The following is a 20,774-nucleotide window of genomic DNA, read 5'->3' as shown; positions in this document are numbered from 1 at the left end:
GCAGCCCGGGGAACTCCCAGGCTCTGCCCCAATGATGAACACCTGGAGCCGTGGGTGTCCAAAGTCTCCCTTCTTCCCCCAAACTGCTGGGATCCCAACCCTCCCCACGCTGCAGATCCTCCATTCCCAGCCCTAAGTCTGCAGGATGGAAGCAAGGAAGGAACACAGAGAGAGAGGCTGCAGCCCTGGGTGACCCCACACTAGAAGCATTTGGGTTTGCCCCATTTTGGGGGGGGGGGGGGCTGCCTCTCCTTCTCCCCTTCCCCAAAGTCCTGGACACGAACTGGAGCACGCTGGGGCCGTGGGCACACACCAGACAGGGGCCGGCTGTGCTGCCAAGCATTAAACCCAAAAATATCCCCTCTGAGGGCCGCGAGGGCTGCACCAGGAGGACGTGCCCCGCTGTGTGCCGTGCACTCACTCAGCAACAAGGAGCAGCACACCATTCCCCATCTGCTCCCCAGCTCCGGGTCAGGCGACCCCGGCCTTCCCTGCAGCCTCAGCATTTTTCCTGTTCTGTTTGTGCTGCTCCTTCCCACGCAGCAGCCGGTGTGGGCCGGCAGCGGCTTCACACCCTCGAGAGCAGCCTGGCAGAGCGAGCTGCCCTGCGGGCACCTCCGGCCCTGGGGGCTTCTCTGGCCCCATCCCACAGGGTCCTGCTCCTCCCCCAGGACCAGACTGGCAGCATCCCGAGGGAAAGCATCCAGGGGTCCCTCACTGCCCACCCCGTGAGCTGCTGTGGAAAACCCAGGCAGGGTTTTGCCCCGTTTTGAGCCTGCTAGGAAATAAAACGGAGTGGCATGGCATTAGTCTGCCTGGCTGGTCCTGCTGCATTCGCTGTGCGGCGGCAGCTCGGCTCCTTCTGGTGCTCAGCGGAAGCAGGGCGGCAATGAGAAGCAATGTTTTCTCGAGGGGAAACCCAGCATGGGACTGAGCACCCTGCTTCCAGAAACACCCATCACGGCTGGCTAATTACACAGGGCCTGAGAATGCCCTAGTTAACGAGATGCTGACTGTACAAGTCTGTTGATTTAGTTTAACAGCGCGCTGTAAGAAAGCTAAACAGGAAGGCGAGCCCGATTGCCTCAGATAAAGTCAGCCGAGAGCAAACAGAGGTGGTGTGGGGTGAGCTGCTGCCCCCTGAGACCCCAAGGACGGGGAGGGCAGAAGTGGGGCTGCCCAGGGAGCAGGGAAGTGCTGTGCAGGAGCACCCAGAGGGGACCTCACCCAAAAGGCAGCGCTCAGCTCTGCAGCGGCACGAGGATTCACACGGCAGCCTTTGGACTCGTGCACCTCCTGAGGCTTCCTTGGGAAGAAGGCAAAGGGCAGCAGAACGAGAGGCAGAGCAAGGCTGGCGCTCGCCTCCCTGGATCAGGAACAACACAACTTTCGGATGCTTTAAGGCTGTGAAGAGTCGAGTTGTGTGTTTTAAGACACAAACTTGCTGCCCCCGGGGCATGCCACAGAGCCAACGCTCCCAGAAAGCCCCAGCAATTAGGCAAGGAGTGGAAGGGAGCGTGTGTGGGGCTAATTACTGGCTGGGGAAGGCAGTTTACTTCTGCTGAGGGTTCACTCCTGCTGCAGGTACGTGTTGTCAGGCTGCAAAACTGTTTATTCATTCCTGTATACAAGTTGCAGATCTTTGCCAAGGGGCTTGCAAGGTTGGAAAGCAGTTTGCTGCAAGTAATTACTTGAAAAACAAACACACAGCACTAATCCTCTTGGTTAGATCTCCAGAAACGCTTTGCAAGAGGTTTTTATCGTGCCCTGAAGTCCCACCTCCAGCTGCACAGGTCAGCAGTGCTGAAACTGCAGCCCTTGGGCTTTGAGGTCTCTGGGACAGGAGACGGGGAGCAGCCAGGGCAGCTCAATGCCTGCCCACCTGAAACCGGGCTGAAACGGAGCAGCACTGCTCCAGGAAGTCTCATTTTTGCCCCCGATTTCGGCCGGCAGGGATCAGTATGCAAAACCCTTTTCAAGCGCATTCAACCGCTGTCAAAACCCTCTTTTCCTGAGGCTTTGGAATAGAAATGGAGCTATCACAGCCCCAAATAATAAAGATACGTACACAGATGCCCTTCTGCAAGCATTCAGAGTGCTTCAGAAGGAGCGGATGAGGAGGAAACGTGCGCTGGCAGATAAAGGCAGCAGCCACTCGTTGCTCAGCCGGGCACTGCTGGGCATTGCACACATTGCCCCTTTGAAACCTTCTGCTGAGGAGCAGAGCTGGGGGCACGGAGGCTGCAAGTGCCGAGCCTTGGGTAAATCCAGCTCTTATCTGCCTCCCTGCCTGCTATAAACAGGGCTAAGCAGGCAGGCTCAAGGATACGGCCGGGTTTGCGCTGCGCTCAGCAGAGATAAGGTGAAGCCCTACTGGCACACTTCTGCAGCGCTGCCTGGTATGGAAACAAGCCCAGATTGCTCTGCGAGCTCCCGTCCTGCTAACCTGGGGAGAAAACCCCGAGGAAGTGGGAAAACGGCCACGGAAACGGCTCAAGCCTTCCCCACAGAGAGGGGAAGAGAGCTCTATCCAACCCTGCCACGCGCCTCCTTACACCCCGAGGGGCTGGGGGGGGTGGGGGCACCTCCAGGTGGGGATCGCCTTTGCTATTGCATTTCTGCTGCTATTGGGCACTGCTGAAGAGAAACGGACCTGTTTTCCTCTCAGAACAGTCCCACCTGTGGCTGAGAGAAGGGCAAGACCTCAGGAACAGCGCTCACACATGGAATCATAGAACGGCCTGGGTTGCAAAGGAGCACAGCGCTCATCACTTCCAACCCCCTGCTGTGTGCAGGTCGCCAACCAGCAGCCCAGGCTGCCCAGAGCCACATCCAGCCTGGCCCTGAATGCCTGCAGGGATGGGGATCCACAGCCTCCTTGGGCAATATCACATCTGTGCCTTAAAAGAACCACAAACCCTTCTCCTCTCGGTTTCCTACGGAGAAGACATTGTGTCTGTGCTCTGTCTCTGCTGGTGTGGTTGGGGAATAAAGCGGAGATGTGGTCTGATAGCAGCAGGTCGGTCCTGGGAAGCGGGACGTAACCAAGTAACGCGGATCCTAGCAACAGCCCTGATTGGGATTTAAAGATAGAAACAAAAGTAGGAGAGGAGCAAACAATGGAGAGCAGCATCTCCTTCCCAGGCACCCAAAGCCTCAAGGCGTGGGGCTGAACCTCAACCTGCAGGGGATGGAGCAGCGCCCGGCCTCCGTGCTTTGCTTTAAGGCAAAGAGAAAGCAGCAGACACACAGCTGAGCATTTTGGAAAACGCTTTAACATTTGTCAGAGTTTGGTACAAATCAAAGCATCCCTTTTTAAAATCTCCGTTATTACAAACATACAAAGAAAACGATGTTGTTACTACAAATCAGCCGCTACTCAACTTTGTTGTGTTTTTGTTTTTGTCGCCATTAAAAAACAAAACAACAGAAAACCTCAATAGTGTAGGCAGGGCCCCCCCCCCCTCCCCCCGTGGGTCTGTTTGGGGAGGGAAGCAGAAAAAAAGCAGAGCCCCCCGTTTAAAAAAAAAAAATCCCACCCATGCACCTCATTTTCTAAAAACGTGTGAAGTATAAAATTAGGTGAGGATTTTCCAGCTGTTGCACTCTGGCAAAGCATAACAACCTTTTTTTTTTTTTTTTTTCCTTCTTCTTCTTCCCTTTCCCTCACATCAGAAATCTCTTGGAAAAGAAAGAACAAAAAACAAAAGATATGGCAGTGTTGGCAGTGTCTGATGCTGCAGCCTGTGCTCCTTCCATGCCGGAAGCCAACATCATCAAAAAGTGCCTTTAAGTAAAGTCATCTTTAGTAACAACAAAAAGCAGAAAAAAAAACACACACAAAAAAAAAACCCCAACAAAAAACCAACAACCCTATCACAAAGTCTAGATAAAAGCTGAATAAAAAGCCCAGCAGAGCAAGCAGCCCTGCCTCAGAGGGCAGCTTCTCCTTTTCACTACCTACCCTCAGTGCTGCTCCACACTGAGGGGTCACCCCCTCCTCCTCCGCCCCGAGGGGCTCCGAGCCCTGAGCTGTTTCTTCACGCCCTGCACGGGGCTGGGATGCCACGGAGCAAACTGCTGGTTCCTCCCATTGCCAAGTGCTTCTGTGCCCCCCCGAGGCACCTGGGGAGCGCCCACCCCCCCCCCGGGCTCAGCAGAAGGGGCTGTGGGCTCCGCTCGTCCCGTTTCTGAGAAGCACAGAGCTTTCGTAGCCCTTTTATTCTGCTGGCTTTGGGTTGGCAGTGAGAAACGTCCCCGGAGAGCCCCGAGAAATGCTTCCTGGCTTGGGATGCTGCCTCAGTAAGCACTTTCCTAGAGCCAAGCTGGCCCCTGCTTCTGCATCTGGAAGGGAGCAGAGGGGCAGAGGAAAGGGAGGGGGTGAACTCAGTGCAGGGTCCGAGGGAGTGCAGGAAACGGCCAAGCCTTGAACTGTCCTCGTGTAAAGAGATGGAGTAAATGCTCGATCACATCAGGCCCCAGAGGCCACGAAGTGAGCGGGGCACTGGGGGATGAAGTGGGTCTGGGGAGGTACTGTTACCCTCTGGCTCATAACCCAAAAGCCACCGTAACCAAAACCAAAACCAAGCAGTCAAGTTTGTCAAGCTGACGTCGGAAAAATAAAAGAGGGGGGAAAAAAAAAAAAAAGAAAACCATAAAAGAAAAAACACAAAATCAACCCCCCCACAAAACCCAACCCTCCAAGATAAATACACAGCCCCCATCTTGGAAGCGTTCTCAAAAGGATGGACGAACCGTTCTCAGCAGTGGCACAACCTTCCATAACAGCTGTTGGGCTGGTGATGCATCGGCTTCCTTTCCAAGAGGGAACAGTTCAGAGAAATCAAGCTCCCACCACACAGCTCCTGTCTCATCTGCAGAACAACTGGCCATGGCTATTGCCTCACAGCAGCAGGTCTGAAACCAGCAAGCAGTCTGTAATGCAGCAGGTTCCTGTTTGCTAATACAAAGAGTTGGCAGTGGTAGTAACTGGTCAGTCCTTCCAGTCAGCAGTACTTCGGGGGGATTTGGGGTGCTGGGACCTCTCCCCATGGATCGCCATGATACAGAACAGAATTCAGAGACCAGACACACTCAAGCATGCTGTCGAAAGGCAACACACCCCAGGCGTTTCCATCGAGTCCACAGCAGTGGGATAGTGACAACACTGAGGTTTTGGCTTCCAGCGATCAGGCAGGCCTCCTAGACTCCTTGGCTAATGCTGGGGAAAGCTCCCACACTGGGGGTTTGGTTTTAAGGGGAGGTTATTGCTCCCGACTTCTCAGGTTTTTTGCCCTTGGATAGGGCAGCTGCTTGCTTCAGGAGTTCTCTGTTCTTGGCCTGAAAACACAGTGAAAATGGGTGTTTAATTGAAGGGATCACCATCAGTTCTCGGGGTCCACGCAATGCCTGGACAGAACTGCTGGCAGAGGAGGAAGGAGCGAGGTGTTGCTGTGTGGCACCGCAGCACACGTCAAGAAGCTCACTGCACCACTTAGAAAGGGCTCTTCCCCCCCCCTCGCATCCCCCCGCTGTAACTGAGACCTGGGCTGGACTTAACAGCTTCCACAGAGAAATGTGCCAAACGCACAGAGCCAGCCAAGGACACTCAGCAAGGTCAGCAGGGCTGGCTTTCCTTCCTTCCCTTCCCTTTCCATCAGCCACTGCGCTTTGGCAGCACAAGAAGTGGTGGAGAAAAGTTCCTAGTGACTCAAGCTCCCGTCTCGACTCTTGTTTCAGCAAGTCAAAGGCAAATGTCTCCTATCTCACACACTCACCCACATCCAGAGGGCAAGGAGGAAGAGCTCGCTCTGTTCTCCAGCTCTATTTCACCCTCAGATGCTGCCAGTGTTTTACCAGGATTCAGCACTGCGCTGACTGCATCCCCCCAAGAACCTTCTGAACACGTCAGAGGACCAAAACACGACCCTGCCTCATTTGAAACAAATTAAAAATGGCGACAACTTACAAGCAAGGCTCTTCAGCCTCTCTGACCAAACTTCTGGGCTCGCTCACCTGCAGCCCCTACAGTAATTTATGCTATTTCAGCAGGATAGGGGGAGAACCCATGCAAAACCAGATACAGCCCTTCTGCACTGGTTTGCAGTGAATGATTGGACACGTAAACGTTATTAGAGCAATTAAACCCTCAGCTCTGGTGCTGCACGTGGTAGAGCAGCTTCTTTGCCTCCTACATACTGGAAGAACACAGTCCCCCTGCTCCCCCCCCCTCCCATGAAAAATAAACCAGGACAAAATAAACCAGGAGCACATTCAAAAAGTGAACGATACGAACACTTTGAGGCACCTACAGCACACCAAGATGATTCGAACTTTTATTTTGGAATCAGTGAGGAAAGTTTCCAGAGCCTCAGTCAATAGCAGCTGAAGTAGAACATTCAGGCAGCAGAAAGGAGGAGGTCGGGGCAGTCCCACCGAGCTAAGGACAGGACAGCACCACGGGGACACACACCCAGCAGAGCAGGGTGGCAAAGCCACTTGTGAATCTGATGCTTCCTCTTTCTGTTCAGAACTGAGCAAGTTTAAAGCTGCTGGAAGGTGTCTGACAGCTTTCATGACAGATGTGCTCTTATAACTGCAGCAATCAGGATATATTCCTCCCACACAGAGTGACCAGGCTGCCCTGTCTTGGGAAACCGCTGCAAGGATGGAGGTCATCTCCCAGTTGGGGAGGCAATCAGAAGGTGGGGGTTTGTGCTAGTGGAAAAGTGTCTGTTCAGAACAGCAAGTCGCCCTTTGCAGGCCACCCAAAGATCTGAGATAGGAGCAGCTCTAGGCTGAAGCAGGCAGTGCGGGATCACGGAAGCAGAACACAGAGCCAAGGCTTTGGCTGCCATCAGTCCCTGAATCACAGCCCTGGGTAGCACACCAGCACACCCAGCCCCTGCACACCATGCAGACATCCCAGCTTTCACACAGGCTTACACTGCTCCACAGTGTGCACTGTGATGGACACCTGCTTTCTGACAAAAACTGTAGCCTCCAAAACCCGTCATCTTCTCTAATCGTTAACCTGGGTGTGTGCTGATGGAGGAGGGGCAGCAGGAGCATAAGTCTTTTGTCTCATCCCCTCCCACCTCTCATTGCTAGGGCTTTAGATCATTACAAACCCCGGGGTAATTAAAGGGGTGCAAAGTTCACTTCTAAGTCTGACTTCTTCCCCATAACCAGCTCCCCTTTGACCCCATCTCTTCAGTGCCTCGCAGTGTATTCATGCTGATAGTCTGTCTAGTGTTTCCATGGCCGTGACAAGAATCCTGCTCTCCCTGTTCCCTCCAGCTCAGGGACTTCTTTATTTGGACTACAGATACAGCACAGAAGAAACCGCCAGTTGTTTCTCGATCTTTGTTCCCTTTGGTTACTGGTCACATAAATCACACTGAGAGCTACGTGGTATGGGGAGCTGACAAAGGTTCTACAGTCTGGAGGAACAGGTTTAAACCTGATTTTGGCAATAAGTCAAAGGAGTTTGACAGTTCCCATCTAGCCCGTAGGGGACACAACGCAGCGGCTTTACAATGCAGTGAGGCTGAGCCCAAGTAGGGAGCAAGAAGGATGTAACAGGGGGTACAAAGCACTGCAGCCTGGTGCAGAGCTGGGGGATGGCTTGCCAGGCAGAGCAGAGGCTGGAGGACAGGGCTGAGGAGCATTAGCAGAGCTGTGCATGCAAAGGTTCATGGCTTGTTCCCATAGGAGTGTCCTCAGTCACTCCTGGGTGCAGCACAGCTCAGCAAATTAAAACAAAAATGCTGTCACCTGTAACTGCTCCATGACCTCCTTGTGAGTCTTCTCCATTTGGTTCATCTTTGCTCTCATCTGTGACTCCTGGTACTGCAAGTCAGCCTTCAGCTCCGTGATCTGCAGACACGCCAACAAAGAGTGCATGAGATGGAAGAAGCTGCTCCCACCCCAGTGCACTCTGCCACAGAAAAGTGCCTCTACAGAAGCTGCCCGAGACCAGATGAGTTTGGAAACACACTGATGTAAGTAGGGGGAGAGCAACAGGACCAACACTGCATCACAGAGCTGCACAGAGCAGCAGAAGCACCCTGGGTGCTGCTCTTGTTCTGCACAGAGCTGTAGGTTTTCTCTGGGACTTGCCTGCACATGGAAGGATGAGAGAGTGGTTGGAAAATGGCCCTTTATGAAATGAGTTTCCCCCAGGTGGGTCCTGAAAGCCTCTTCAGCTTTGGAAAGGGGGCAGCCTGGAAGCAGCCAGAAAGCCTTCTGCTGACTATGGTATGAAAAGCTAGACTTGGTTTGAGCGTGATCTGTGTGAACATGCCAGCTGTCAGCATGCTGGGGGTGGGGGAAGCGAGCCAAGGGCTGTACCTTCTTCTCCTTCTCCAAAATCATCTGATCTTTCTGGTGCAGCATCTTCTTTAAAGTAGCCACCTCCTCCTTCAGCTGGGCAATGATAACGAAGTGGTCAGTGCCAGGAGAGTCCAGGGCGAGGTCCGGGGAAAAACTGCAGCAGAGAACAGGAATGGCTCTCAGCACAACCCCTTCTCTTCACTGAGGCAGAGGAATTCCCACACAGATGGCACTCAAAGAAGAAAGAGAATTGCTCCACGACACGCACTGTGCCCTGCAGCATGGTCTGGATGTTACCTGCACCCCTGCCCTGAATGCCACAGGGCATTTGGGAAGCACATACAAAAATGGGCAACAGTGTGATAAACTGAGCTGTATTCTTGCACAATCACACGGGGCTGCTACGGGTGCACACCAGTTGGCATCTGCAGCAATCAAATGGTAATGATCTATTTTCAAACCAAAGAGCTGAGGACAGCAATCAGAGAGCTCATGAAACTTTACGTAACCACTCAGGAACTCTCTTCGCTCACAGGCAGTCCTCGGATGTCCAGCAAAACTTTTCACTCAATGTAAACAAACATGTTGGCAAGGAGGGAACGAGAAAGAGAAACAAACAACCTCCAAGTTAAACAAACAAAGCCAAAGCAGACACCTAGATTAAAGTCAGTGCTGTCCTCAGCAGGGGAAAGGGGAAAAAGACACACTGGACTTTTGTATTTTGATTCCTCCGTGACACAGCAATGTAGGAAGAAGCTTTGTTACCACTGCAGAGCAGAAAGGACTCTCTCCAGGAAGACAGAAATAGCTGAGGACCTGCTCAGAAACAGCCTGGGCTAAACTTCAGCAACAGCTGAAAAGCCATCTGGATGTAAATCACCCTGCAAAGGTAATCCACGCATCTCCCTGTCAGACACCCAGCAATCAGGGCAGCCATCCACAGCGTCGCACTACAGCTGCATTTCAGATCGTAAGATACGATAAGCTGCAGCCACAGGCCCAGAGAGCTCACCTGATCTTTGGCTGCCTTTTGTTCCCCACCGCTGTAATGGTAAGCTTGATTTTTATCTGGTGGTGCTAAAAGGGCAGCAGGCTCCCAGCCCCACACACTTGAAATTGCTGTGTATAAAAATGTAACAGTAATAAAAGCGACAACAAAGTTCCACCTAAAAGGTGACTTAAAGTCTGCCCGTTATCAGACAGCACCACTGCTGTAAACAGCCCGGATACCTGAATGCTGACACTTTCTGAAAAGCTCCAGAGCCGTTCACCACTCGTCCTGAAGCTCACGTTCAGCACTAAAACTGGGAGCTGCAGCACCTGGAGGAAGGCACTGCAGGTCTGAAGGCAAACACAGCTCCCCAGCGCTGCCTCTCAAGCACCTCCATGCTCCCAGTCCCCAGCTATACAGCAGGATGGAGCACTGGCTTCTTGCACAGAGTCTGGAAAGAATCCATTTTCTAATTAAAAGCACAGCCTACGCTGATTGGATTGGAAAGCAAGAACGTAGCAGAAAACCCCCCCACCACTGTGCTGGGGGTTTACAGAGGGGAACTAAGCACAGGCTGCAGCTTCACCCACCTGACAGCCACAGCTCAGCCCTGCAGCACTGAGAGAAAGCTTGGCAAAGGGAAAGCCAGAGCTGGGGAGAGCTGTCTGCAGGGGACAGCTTGCTTTGCACAGCTGCAGCATGCTGACAGCAGTCTGCTCCAGGAGGATGCTGCAGGTCTCTGGGTTTGTTATTGGCTCGTCACACTGCAGCTCTTGAGTGCAGATGTCCAAACGTGCACCTCTGTTCTGAAACCACACCTGAGTGCAGCTCCCTGAAAGCAGAGCTCTGCGATATGATGTGGGTACTCCAGTGCCTTTCTAACAGCTTTCATGTCCCTCTCAGTGCAAAGGGAGAAGAAAAAGGAGGGGGAAAAAAAAAAAAAAAAAGCAGCCTGCACAGAGGCTGCCCTCAACCCTTCCTCACTGAATTCTTCTGGCCCAAAACAAACTCTGGCTTGCACCAATCCCTTGCCCAGGCAAGCTTCCCTGCTGCCATGCCCTGGGGTGATGCAGAGTGCTGGGAGATGCTCACGTTTCCCTGAGCAGCTCAGGCAGGAACAGTTCATTCCCGGGCAGCTTCTACTGCAGGAGCCACGGAGTGAGAGTGGCCCTGCCACCCAGTGGAGAGAAGGGACAGGAAGGCCACCAGCCTCCTGCACAGCGGGAGGAAAAATGCCAAAGGCACATCTCTCCCCTCTTTTAACTACCAGATTAAAAATTAAGATCAACTAACAGACCCCAAACACTCTATAGCTAGACTCCATCACCGGGGTTGCAGCTCTTTGGGGGAGGTCAGAGGGATGTGTGCTCTCCACGTGTGAGCAGCCTAAAATTCATGCCTCTAATTAAAGCAAATTGATGAGCTCCCATTGCTTTCGTTGGAGATGGAGTTAAAAATGGAGCCCTTCCAACGGCACCTGCCTCTTTCCATTGAGTGGAACAGAATGCAAACTGGCTGCCTTACACTCAACACCTGTTAAATGAATGAAATTAGGCAAAATAAATGCCAAGCTTAAAGGTTCTGCTATTCAAGGGGCACAATGCAAGCTGACCAAAGCAGCATCCAAATATCACCTGCGACAAAAATACACTCAGCTCTCAAAAGTCCATTCAGGAACCAGCATGAGGGGCTGAGGTGAAGCCAGGGTGACTGTGCAGTGAGGTTTGTAAGGCAGGAGCTGCTGGGAGCTGCACCCAGAGCTGCTGCTGGGGAAATATTGCTCTGTGTGAGGCAGGGCTGCTGCTGACTCCTCTCAGAACCCACCCAGAATCGCACAAAGCCGCTCATTAAACGACTGCTGGAAAATGCTCAGCCCCCTGAATGCAGGCACTGAGAGCATGCTCTGCTCAGCAACATGAGAGCACAAATACACAGAGCTCGGAGGCAGTTCAGTAGGACACAGAACAGAAATAACCATTGCATCCGTGAAGGAGCAACAATTTTGGGTAAGCTGGACCTTGCTGAGGGCATTACCATAGGAAAGAGCCCAGGCATGCCCAAATTTTGCCTGGCTGAAGGCTGCACAAGTTTGGCTGGAGCCAGAAGCTGAGACACACTGTAAGAAAGGTGCAGCGACCTCAGCAGGGAGAGGGGCTGTTAACAAAACCAGCCTGCAGCTCCAGGAGGGCTGTGGGGTGGAAACCCTCACAGAAAATGGTGCAGGGATGGGGGCTGCTGGGGGCTTCGTCCTCTGCAGCTCCACAAACACAGCGAAGCACCATTATTATTCCACTCCAGAAATCCAGCCACGGGTCTATTTAAGGCAGCTGCAGCATTTTCCACAGCACGTTGCTGGAGCTCTTTAGGAGCTGCTAAAATTAGACACAGTTTGTTACTGGGATTCATCAAAAAAAAGTTTGTGGCAAGGAACACAGCCTTGGCAGAAGCCACGCTGACAGCATCTGACACAAACAAATAGAAATAAAGGCATTTGATTCTTCTAATGCACGCTCCTGATTGCAAACAAATGACTGAGCAACTGATGACAGAGCACAGGACTTTTTGCTCCCTGGATATTTTCGAGCCAGAGGTGGATTTGTCTCATCCCAGGCTTTAGCAAGCCTGTGAAATCACCTGGTCCTGTCCTACAGCCCGGACTGCAGCCTCAGGAGGGAAGCAAGGGATAACGGGGCTCCAGAGAGAAAGCAGTAATGATGGGCTACACCTTGCTGCACAGATCTGGCTCCAGTCCCTCCTCCAGCTCCACCAGCATTAAAAGCAGTCAGATGAATTCTCTGAACACTTCACGCTCAACTGGAGCTCCTAAGTCACAGTTAAGTCTGATTTGTTTCCAACTTTTAACTGGAAATTCTGTTCAGGTGATAAAGCGGTCTCGCAGACTGTGGGAATCGCTGCCTTATAAAATTATTCTATTCCACACAGCAGCATTTTGTGTATTAACAAACACGGGCTAGGTATCAACAGTGTCTACAGGAGAGATGTAACGTGTGACTGCGAAGAAAAGACCTCCAGTTACCAGTGGTTTAACAGACCCCTGGGCACTGAGAAGCCTGCACCACGCTCCCATCTCACTGCTGTTTGGAAGCAGATCCATCGAGAGGGACGGGTTCCATGTGTGAGACAGTTCCCAGGGAGGGAGGGCAAGAGGGGGAGAAAACAACAGGTGATCTCACTTCAGGATGTCAGTGCCTTGAGAAACAGGACAATGGTGGGCACCGAGACTCTGTTGGGAAGCAGCCCACTGCGCCAACGTGGACGGGGCACTCTGGATAGGGGGGCAAAGCATCTCGGGAGAGGAAGGAACGCTGAGAATCAGAGAGGAAAGGGAGGAATGAAAATATGCATGTACAAGACCATAAAAAAAAATAAAAAATAAAATCCATCTCAATTTCCTGGTTTTGCTAGTGCCTCCCATTCTGCTGCACGTGCAGACAGCAAAGACAGCATAAACTGGGACAGCAGAATGGGACTGACTGCTTTCAAGCAAAGCCTGATTGCTTGTCCCACCCCCAGAAGGCAGGAGGGGAAGCAGGAGGTGGGCTTTGATCCTCTCCTCTGAGGCCATCTCCTGCAGGTTGGTCTGAGAGCCCAGAAAGCACAAAAACCACACAACTCAACTGCACAGTGCAGCCAACAGCCAGCCTTCCCCTGCAGCTGCACGGGGAGGATACAGCTGATCGGGTTGCAGTTTTTGTAACTGCTGGGGAGCTCAGCCAACAAGCAGCTTCTGTTCTAACAGGTACAGGCACTGGGTATTATTTTCCTTTCCAAAGCTAAGTGCTCACTAACGCTGGCCTGTCGGATTCTGGAAGCTGCTAAAGCAGCCCCTCGAGGTCCCAGAGCCCAACATCCCTGCTCTAAGCATCAGGTTTCCCACTGTTCACACAGAACTCTTATATAAAACTCAACAAGCAAGACCACCCGCCCACCCCTAATTTCCCCAGACAACAGGCTCACCTGTCACCATTGGCAGATATGGCATCAAACTTGGCTTTCTTCTTTGGGATTTCATTCTGAATAGAAGAGGTGGATAAGGTTTTCTGGCTAGAAAACAAGGAAATTGTATGTTAATGCCTGAAGTCAGAGACAGAGGAGCAAAAACATATTCCCACCCACTTTCAGCCTATTAAAACAAGATTTCTTTGTGCAAGAAAGAACAATAAAAAATTCACTCCTTGAAGAGCAGCTGGAGACTAAAAATAAACAGAAAGCAAGGTGTCAGTCCAATCACTAGGTAGGTGAGGAACTCATGATTAAAATCCACATTTCAATCATCAGATTTTACAAACCCAACTTAGCTTTAACTGCACACAAGTCCAGTAGGTTGAATCACTAAGAACTGTCAGATCACAAGTCTGCACCACAACAAGTGCTGCAAAGGAGCGAGGCCTGACTCAGCCACGTCCACAACAGCCAACTGCCAAACTGCTGCTGATGGCCAAGGTGCTGCTCCACGTTACTTGGAGGTGTGTGGAGCAGCCTGGCGTTCTCTTTGCTCACCCCAGAGGAAAGCCCTGCACTCCAGAACAGATGTGCAGGCTACCTGTTGTAATGGCTGCTGCTGCTCAGCCTGCTGTACTGTTCCTTCTCTTGCAGGCTGGCTCGGGAGGAGCTGCTCAGGTGCTTGCACTGCTCTTTGGTCTTCTGTAGGACCCGTTTGTAGGACAGTGTGCATAACCAGCAGAGCAGCTTTCCATCCACCTGGAGGGCATGAAAGAGAGACATTTTTGTCTTGCTTCCTGCCCACAAACAAAGCAGAGAAGACAAGAAGCACCTTCAGGCTTTAAGACGACATACAAATGAGCAGCAATTCAAAAAGGATCCCTTGAGTGCTTAGAAAACCACTTGGCATGGCTGGTGCAACGCGCTCATTAACAGCAGCTAACTCATCCTAACTTCAGTCTCTTTCAAGCTTTGCTTACAGACTGTCTTTTAACACTCAGGACATCATCAAGACAGGCCAATTCCACTGGGATTTCTGTCAAAGGAAAGCCAAGGAATGGCAGATGACAGGGCAGTCACTGGAGAGCACAAGAGCCGCAGTTTCTGCTCAAGGAGGATCAGCAGGAGGACAGGATTCCAAACAAACAATAGATCTTTTTAGCCTGCAGAAAGCAGGCTTTAGAAGTACACAAGTAAGAAGCTCTTATGTTATTTAAATAAAGGATGTGCAGGAGCTAAGGGACAGCTGTGGAGGAACACATTTCCAGCACCTCAGGCTACAGCACCAGTACTGCTCCCATCCCTCCCCCCTGCAGGCTCCTCAGAGGCCCCACCTCCTTTGCTCCCTCACCTACCCTCATGCCAAATTCAAGAGATCTTTCTCAGAAGATCTGGCAAAGGAGCAAAGGGGCACAAAGGCTAAACAGCTCCAAAATACGGCTCCCAAAGCAAAATTCAACTCTAAAAGATATTTTACAGTCAAGAGGCATCCCCTTCAGAAACACTAGAGATCTGTGAAAGGAAGGTAGAGCCACTGTGATCAGCCCCTTTACCTTTTCAGCCTCCTTTAACAGAGACACTGACCTTCTTTCTGTCATCCTTCCTATCAAAGGCACACTGCTGCTTGCACTGCTCACAGGAGTGTGGAGGTCCATACTTCTTTTCTGAGTTTGTGCACCGCTGACACTTGTTGCCAATAAACGCCGCGATGATGTTGCAGTACTGGCAAGGTTTTGGCTTAAAGAAACAAGAAAGATTAATATAGCAGTGCCTTCTAATGACATTATTGCATTGCTTTGCCCCTTTCCCCCCAGCACTCCTAAACATCTATTTCCCTATACTGTAACACTGCTCCAGGAGACGTAACTACGTTTGGACCCCTGGTCTGTAGCCAGTTATTTAGGCACAAAACCCACACCCTTGATCAAGTGTTAGGAAATCTTCAGAAATATTTATCACTAAAACAGAAACAATCCAGATCTCTGCTTCAGATTTCACACAAGCAGGAAAACAGATTTATCACTGCTTCCAGTAAGCAACCTCAGTTTGTACGACCATGTTCTTGCTTCAATTGGATACGGAATGGTTCATTTCCTGACTAAAATCACGTGGAGCTGCTCTTTTTCATACTAAAAGAAAAGGTAAAAGCCTCATGCTTGAGAGACCTGCATATTATTGATCAACCACGCTATTACAACAGAGCCAGCCCATAAACTGCTCTGGGACTCAGCAGGATAAAGGCAAGAAAGATGAAAGGAGAAAGAGGCTGAGAACGAGCCCCACTCACTTACTGTGCCATAGAGCTTCACGTTCTGAGCACACTTCTTGCATATTGTGTTGGTTTTGCTGTGAAGAAGGACAGACCGTGTCATTAACACCTCCCCAGAGAAAACTACACCTCTGTGGTCAGGATCCCAGGCTCCCCCAGGCTCTGTCTCTTAGTGGCAAGACTGCATTCATCTTCACTATGGACCCTGATATCAAAGTGCATTTCCTATTCCCATCTGGTTGAGGATAACTTGGCAAAAAGTGGTATTACTAGGAGGTATCTTTTAATTAAGGCATCCCCAAACGACACCAGTTTTTTGTCCTGACAAATGCAGGCGTCTGATCACTGGCTAATTGGCAGCAGGCATGATTCAGCACTGCTGACAGCCTCACTTCTGGAGGAGGTCTGTGCTCGATTACAAGGTTAAGGCAGGTCAGGCACAGAGGTATATTTGTGCAACAAACACAGGAAAGAACACCCCCACGCAATGTCTGCACAAGTTATGCTCATCAGCTCCTGGGTTCACCTATCCTTCCTCTGTAATCTACACAACTTGCAAAAGGTGGAAACACAGCTACAGGAAGCATATCAAACGATTTTTAGATACCAGAATCAGGTAGGAGAAAACTCATGGGAAGATTCCCCCAGATCCTTTACTGGAAGATGCTGGGGGGTGCTGACCAAACCAAAAAACAAGCAATAGGTGCAAATCTAAGCGCACTGCACAGGCACACTGACTCGCCCAGCAGACGTTTAAGGCCAAAGGTCTCCCACAACAACAACCAGGCTCAGCCATCAAAGGTGTGGAAACATTACGGCTCACCAGGTGCATCCGTCCTAAGGAAAACATCAGCCTGCCCAGCATATCAGTCATTTACCTTTCCTGCTGGAATTCAGTCCTGCAGTAAGTGCATTTAACAATGGGATGTGCAATCCGGCACTCCTGCAACAATACAGCATGCTGTGAGGTGCAGTGCTTCTCCCACACATCATTTCCCCAGACCCCAGGCCTCCTGCTGACCTCCGCTCCCACCACACACACTCACACTCATCAAACTCCAAACGTTTCCTCCCTGTACAGTCACGGCTGCTCTTAGAAGGGCTGAGAGCAGAGGAAGGGTGACAGGAAAAGCATGTGTCACAGGTGACCCAGAAGTAAACCGTGATTTGTAACAAGGGCTATTTGTGCCCAACGCCCACAGACGAGGCTCATGGCTGGCCTCACCTCCGGTGCAAACACGCGGTCCTATCACAGTTATTCACCTCCCTGCTCTCCAAAGCTTCCTGTGCCCACAGTGTCTCCAGCTCAGCTCTCTTCTCTCCCCAGCACACTCAGGAGGTTTCTCTCCACCTGCCTGAATTGCCCTATTCCCGTCACCCACCCCAGGGTGCTCCATTTCATGTTCTCCCCCTTCTCCGTCTCATCCCTGATCTCGTTCTTCCCCACTCAGGTTGCCTCCCAAGATTCATCTCCCCCCTTCAAGATACCGTAAAAGCTGCCCCTAAATGTCCCCAGATTCCCCTCAAACACCTTGGGACCCCTCAGCCGCCCCACGCCTCTAGTCTTGCTATGAGCCACCCTCTCAAGCAGCCCTTCTGATGTCCCCAGGCCTTCTGACCCAAGTGTCCACTCAGTACCCCCAAGGCCACTTGTCTCAAACCTGCCTCCAGATGCCACCAAGGAGCCCCCAGTGACCCACAGCTCCCAGCCCCCCACACCCCCCCCAAATAAGCCCCAAACATCCTCCCAACAGCTTTGTGACTCCCTCCCAAATGCCCCCACACCCCTAAACGGCCTTCAGTGCTTTTCAGTTTCCCCAAAGAACAGCCCCTCATAATCCCCCAACACCACACTCCCAAGTCCCCAGGCTCTCCCAGCTGCCCCCTCACCCCCTATGTTTCCCCAAATGCCCCACAGCCCCCACCCACCCACCACCTTCCATTCACCCCAAGCCCCCCCACTACACTTCTCCTTGACAAGTCCCAAAAAGCCCCCAGTCCAAGACTTCAGCCACCCTAGAAGCCCCCAGAGCCTCCCCCCAAGCAGCCCTCTAAGTGTCCCCAAACCCCCAAATCCCCTCCCAGATGCCCTCACTCAAATACAGCATCCCTGCTGCCCCACCTCCCCCTCACTTTCCCTCAAGACCCCCCAGCTTACCTCAAGAACCACCCCCCAAAGGCCTCCCACCTTAACACCAAGAACCACTCCCACTTTTCCCTCAGGATCCCCCCCTTACCTCTGCACACCCCACTTTTCCTCAGAGGCACCTCCGTTACCCCCAAGACCCCTCAGTTTTCCTCAGCACCTCCTCTCTGCTTCAGTACCCTCCTACTTCACCTCAAGATCCCCCACTTCACCTCAGGATGCCCCATTTCACCTCAGAACCCTCCTAGTTTTACACCTGAACCACCTCCACTTTACCTCAAATCTCTCCACCCCAATTTACCTCATGAACCCCTCTTCAACTCAGGGACCCCCCTCCTCTCCCTCAGAGGTGCCTCTCTATCCTCAGAACCCCTCCACCTTCACCTCAGGACTCCCAATTCATCTCAAGGCCCCCCACCCTCACCTCAGGACCCCCATCTTACCTCAGGACCCCCAACCCCCACCTCAGGACCCCCAGTTTACTCAGGACATCCCCATTTCCCTCTGAGACCCCCCTCCACCAAAAAAATCACACCGACTTTACCTCAGGACCCCCCTTTTCCTTCAGTACCCCCGACTCCACCTCAGAAGCCTCCCCACGTTCTTACCTCACAGCCTTTACACCCAGACCCCCGCCCCCTTCACCTCAGTCCTCCCACCCCCAATTTACCTCAGGATCCCCTTTTACCTCAAACTCCCCCCCCACCCCCCCAAACACGCCTGTCCCTCAGAGGCCCCCCAGCCTTTAACTCCGTGACCCTCCGCTCTCCCCTCAGCCCCAGCCGCTCCCCCCGCTGCCGGCTGTCCCCCGGACCTTGCAGAGCTGCTGGCCCTGGCTCAGCGCCTCGAAGGGGAAGCGCTGGTGGCACTTGGTGCAGGCGTACAGCGCCGCCATCCCGCCGCCGCGCTGACAGGCGCAGCCCAAACCGCCGCGGCCACCCGCCCTCTGGCTCCGCCCCCCCATCGGCCGTCCCGCCTCTCTCATTGGCTGCTTTCCGCATCGCTCACGGCGATCAGGTTTTTCATTGGTTCGCGAAGACGTCGCTCTAGAAATGGGGTGGAGCAGAACCGCCGCCTCCTCCCCTCCGCCCTTTCCCCTCCGCGGGCGTTGGGGAAAGGGAGAGGAACGCTGACGTCACGCGGGGCGCGTTACTGTGATGTAACCGCCGCGGGGGCGCGCGCGGGGCGACGGGGAGGTCGCGCGAGAGCGCGACGGGCGGGGGCGACCCAGAAGGCATTGCGCGGGATTGGGGTGGGGGAGGGGAACCGGAAGCGGAAGTGGGGCAGGATGGGGCTGAGGGCAGAGGGTGGGCAGGGCCTGCAGGAGTGCGGGCAGGGACTGAGCTGGGCCGGGCTGGGGCTGAGTGCAGGGGCTGAGCCAGGCCGGACCTGGCCAGGGGCCAGTATGTGCAAAAGGTGGAGGAGGGTGAGGGCAGGAAACAGGGTCTGGTTCTCAGCCTGGGTCTGGGTCTGCCCAGAGACGAGGGCAGGGCCAAGACTGGACCAAGGGCTGAAGGATGGGGAAAGGCATCACCGAGGCTCAGTGAGAGCCATAGCTGTCCTGTGTGAGGGTGGGAGGGGAGGGCTCAGGGCATGGGGTGCTGAGAGAGAGTGAGGGCTAGAGGAAGAGAAGCAGGAGGCTGCAGGGTTGCTCAGCCCAAAAGTAGAGCCAGGAGGTGGCTGATGGATGCTGTAGTGCAGCCGCAGCTGTGCTTAAAGGGTTGGATGTATGAATTGGAGGAAAAGGAAGGGAGAGTGAGGCAGGGGGTGGCATCTGCAGCAAAAGGAGAACTTCCTCGCGGGGTTGTTTCCCTTTTTGCACCAACTGCAGAAGTCGGTGGTTGCTGTGAGGGCAGTTGCACGTCTTCAAGCCCCAGGCGCAGCCGAGGCAAGCTGTGATCTGCAGGGGTGGATCTCACGTTTGGGGCAGGATAGGCAATGCAAATTGCAGCTTGCTGTGTTTACACCCCGGGTTGGGTGCTGCGGTCTGCAGCTTGCGCCGTTGGGAAAATTGCCTCTGTTTTGCTATGGGTGTGAGGTGAGGGCAAACCATCTGCTGTGCAAACAGTGGGGAATTGCTCTGTGTTTTAAATGGAGTCTTTGTCATTTTTACAGTGTGACATTCACAGGTGCTGCGAACGTACAGCCCTGCTGCCTGCCCAAACAAATGAGGGAATTAAAGCACTTTGGAGTTAAAAGTTCACTCTGTAAATCCAAGACAAAGCAAACGCATAAAGCAGCAACTACTGGTGGTTGTGTTCATAAAGGCACAGCAGCGTGTGATCCGTTTGCTGCGTGTCTGTTTTGTCTGACATTCCTGAGTTCTCAAACCCCTCTCACTGTTGGGCCATCAGGGATACCTTGAAATCTTTGGGAAACTTTATTTCTCCACCTTTTTGGTTTTTTGTACAGTGGATCACGGAGCATTCCCAGGCGTGGTTTGTGCAAGTGGTGAAGCTGAAACAGGAGATGCTCACCGCAGTGCTCAGCCTTTCCCGAGAAGGACCGGGGAGTGTCTTGGGTTTTTAGTAAGGCTGCGTGGGTGTGCATATTAAACTGAAATTCTGCTGTGCTTGGCTACCTCGGGGACTAGTTATAATCACCGGGCAAATATGCTGTGTGTAGGAGAAATACTTAATTTCATGAAATTTGTTGCACTGTGCTGCGTGCTGGATGGTGATTGGGAAGTAGCGGTGGGTGAGAGCAGAAGGCAGAGCTTGGCAGAGGCGGTGGGTAGCGTTAAACAAAACCCTCCTCGTTGCCCAGGGGGCTGGGATGCTCTGAGAACGGTTTCTTAGGGAAATGGGGTGGAGGTGGAGGACTTTCGGAAGGGTTTGACAGCACACCTGGAAGACGTAAACGCCGCGAGCGGTTCGTTACAAGGAATGAAACCTCCAAAAAGTCTGGAGGGAGAGAGGTGGGTTGCAAATCTCTCGAGCTGAGCAAGAGGAGCGGTTCATTTTAGAACAACAAACCTGCCAGAGCAGTCACAGTCGCCAAGGGAAGGACGTTTGGCTAAGGAAGAGCGTTTGTAAAGCTGCTACTGAGGGAAGTGTAAGAAGAAACGTTTA

General features: G+C 52.6%; 1 protein-coding gene across 6 annotated transcripts; it reads right to left on the bottom strand.

Annotated features, from left to right (window-relative positions):
* Window positions 1-3,253: 3,253 nt before the first annotated feature.
* Window positions 3,254-18,781, bottom strand: FAM76A (family with sequence similarity 76 member A). Of its 6 annotated transcripts, none has more exons than XM_085208578.1 (10): window positions 18,518-18,676; window positions 16,436-16,500; window positions 15,580-15,634; window positions 14,873-15,025; window positions 13,890-14,047; window positions 13,304-13,390; window positions 12,520-12,651; window positions 8,353-8,488; window positions 7,777-7,878; window positions 3,254-5,340 (listed from the first exon to the last, which is right to left on the bottom strand). In XM_085208578.1, exons 1-10 carry the CDS (start codon window positions 18,665-18,667, stop codon window positions 5,254-5,256), a joined length of 1,125 nt encoding a protein of 374 aa, XP_085064704.1. In that variant the 5' UTR covers window positions 18,668-18,676; the 3' UTR covers window positions 3,254-5,253. The 6 variants fall into 6 exon arrangements, with proteins under 6 accessions (XP_085064704.1, XP_085064706.1, XP_085064700.1 ...); XM_085208574.1 differs by lacking the exon at window positions 3,254-5,340 and adding an exon at window positions 6,259-6,717 and having other exon boundaries at window positions 18,518-18,781; XM_085208576.1 differs by lacking the exons at window positions 3,254-5,340; window positions 18,518-18,676 and adding exons at window positions 6,259-6,717; window positions 16,604-17,260.
* Between the last annotated feature and the right edge of the window lie 1,993 nt (window positions 18,782-20,774).

Source organism: Meleagris gallopavo, chromosome 25 (genome assembly GCF_905368555.1).
Source record: "Meleagris gallopavo chromosome 25, MGAL_WU_HG_1.1, whole genome shotgun sequence".
NCBI classification, from domain to species: domain Eukaryota; kingdom Metazoa; phylum Chordata; class Aves; order Galliformes; family Phasianidae; genus Meleagris; species Meleagris gallopavo.
This window is presented reverse-complemented; position numbering and strand designations above follow the sequence as displayed.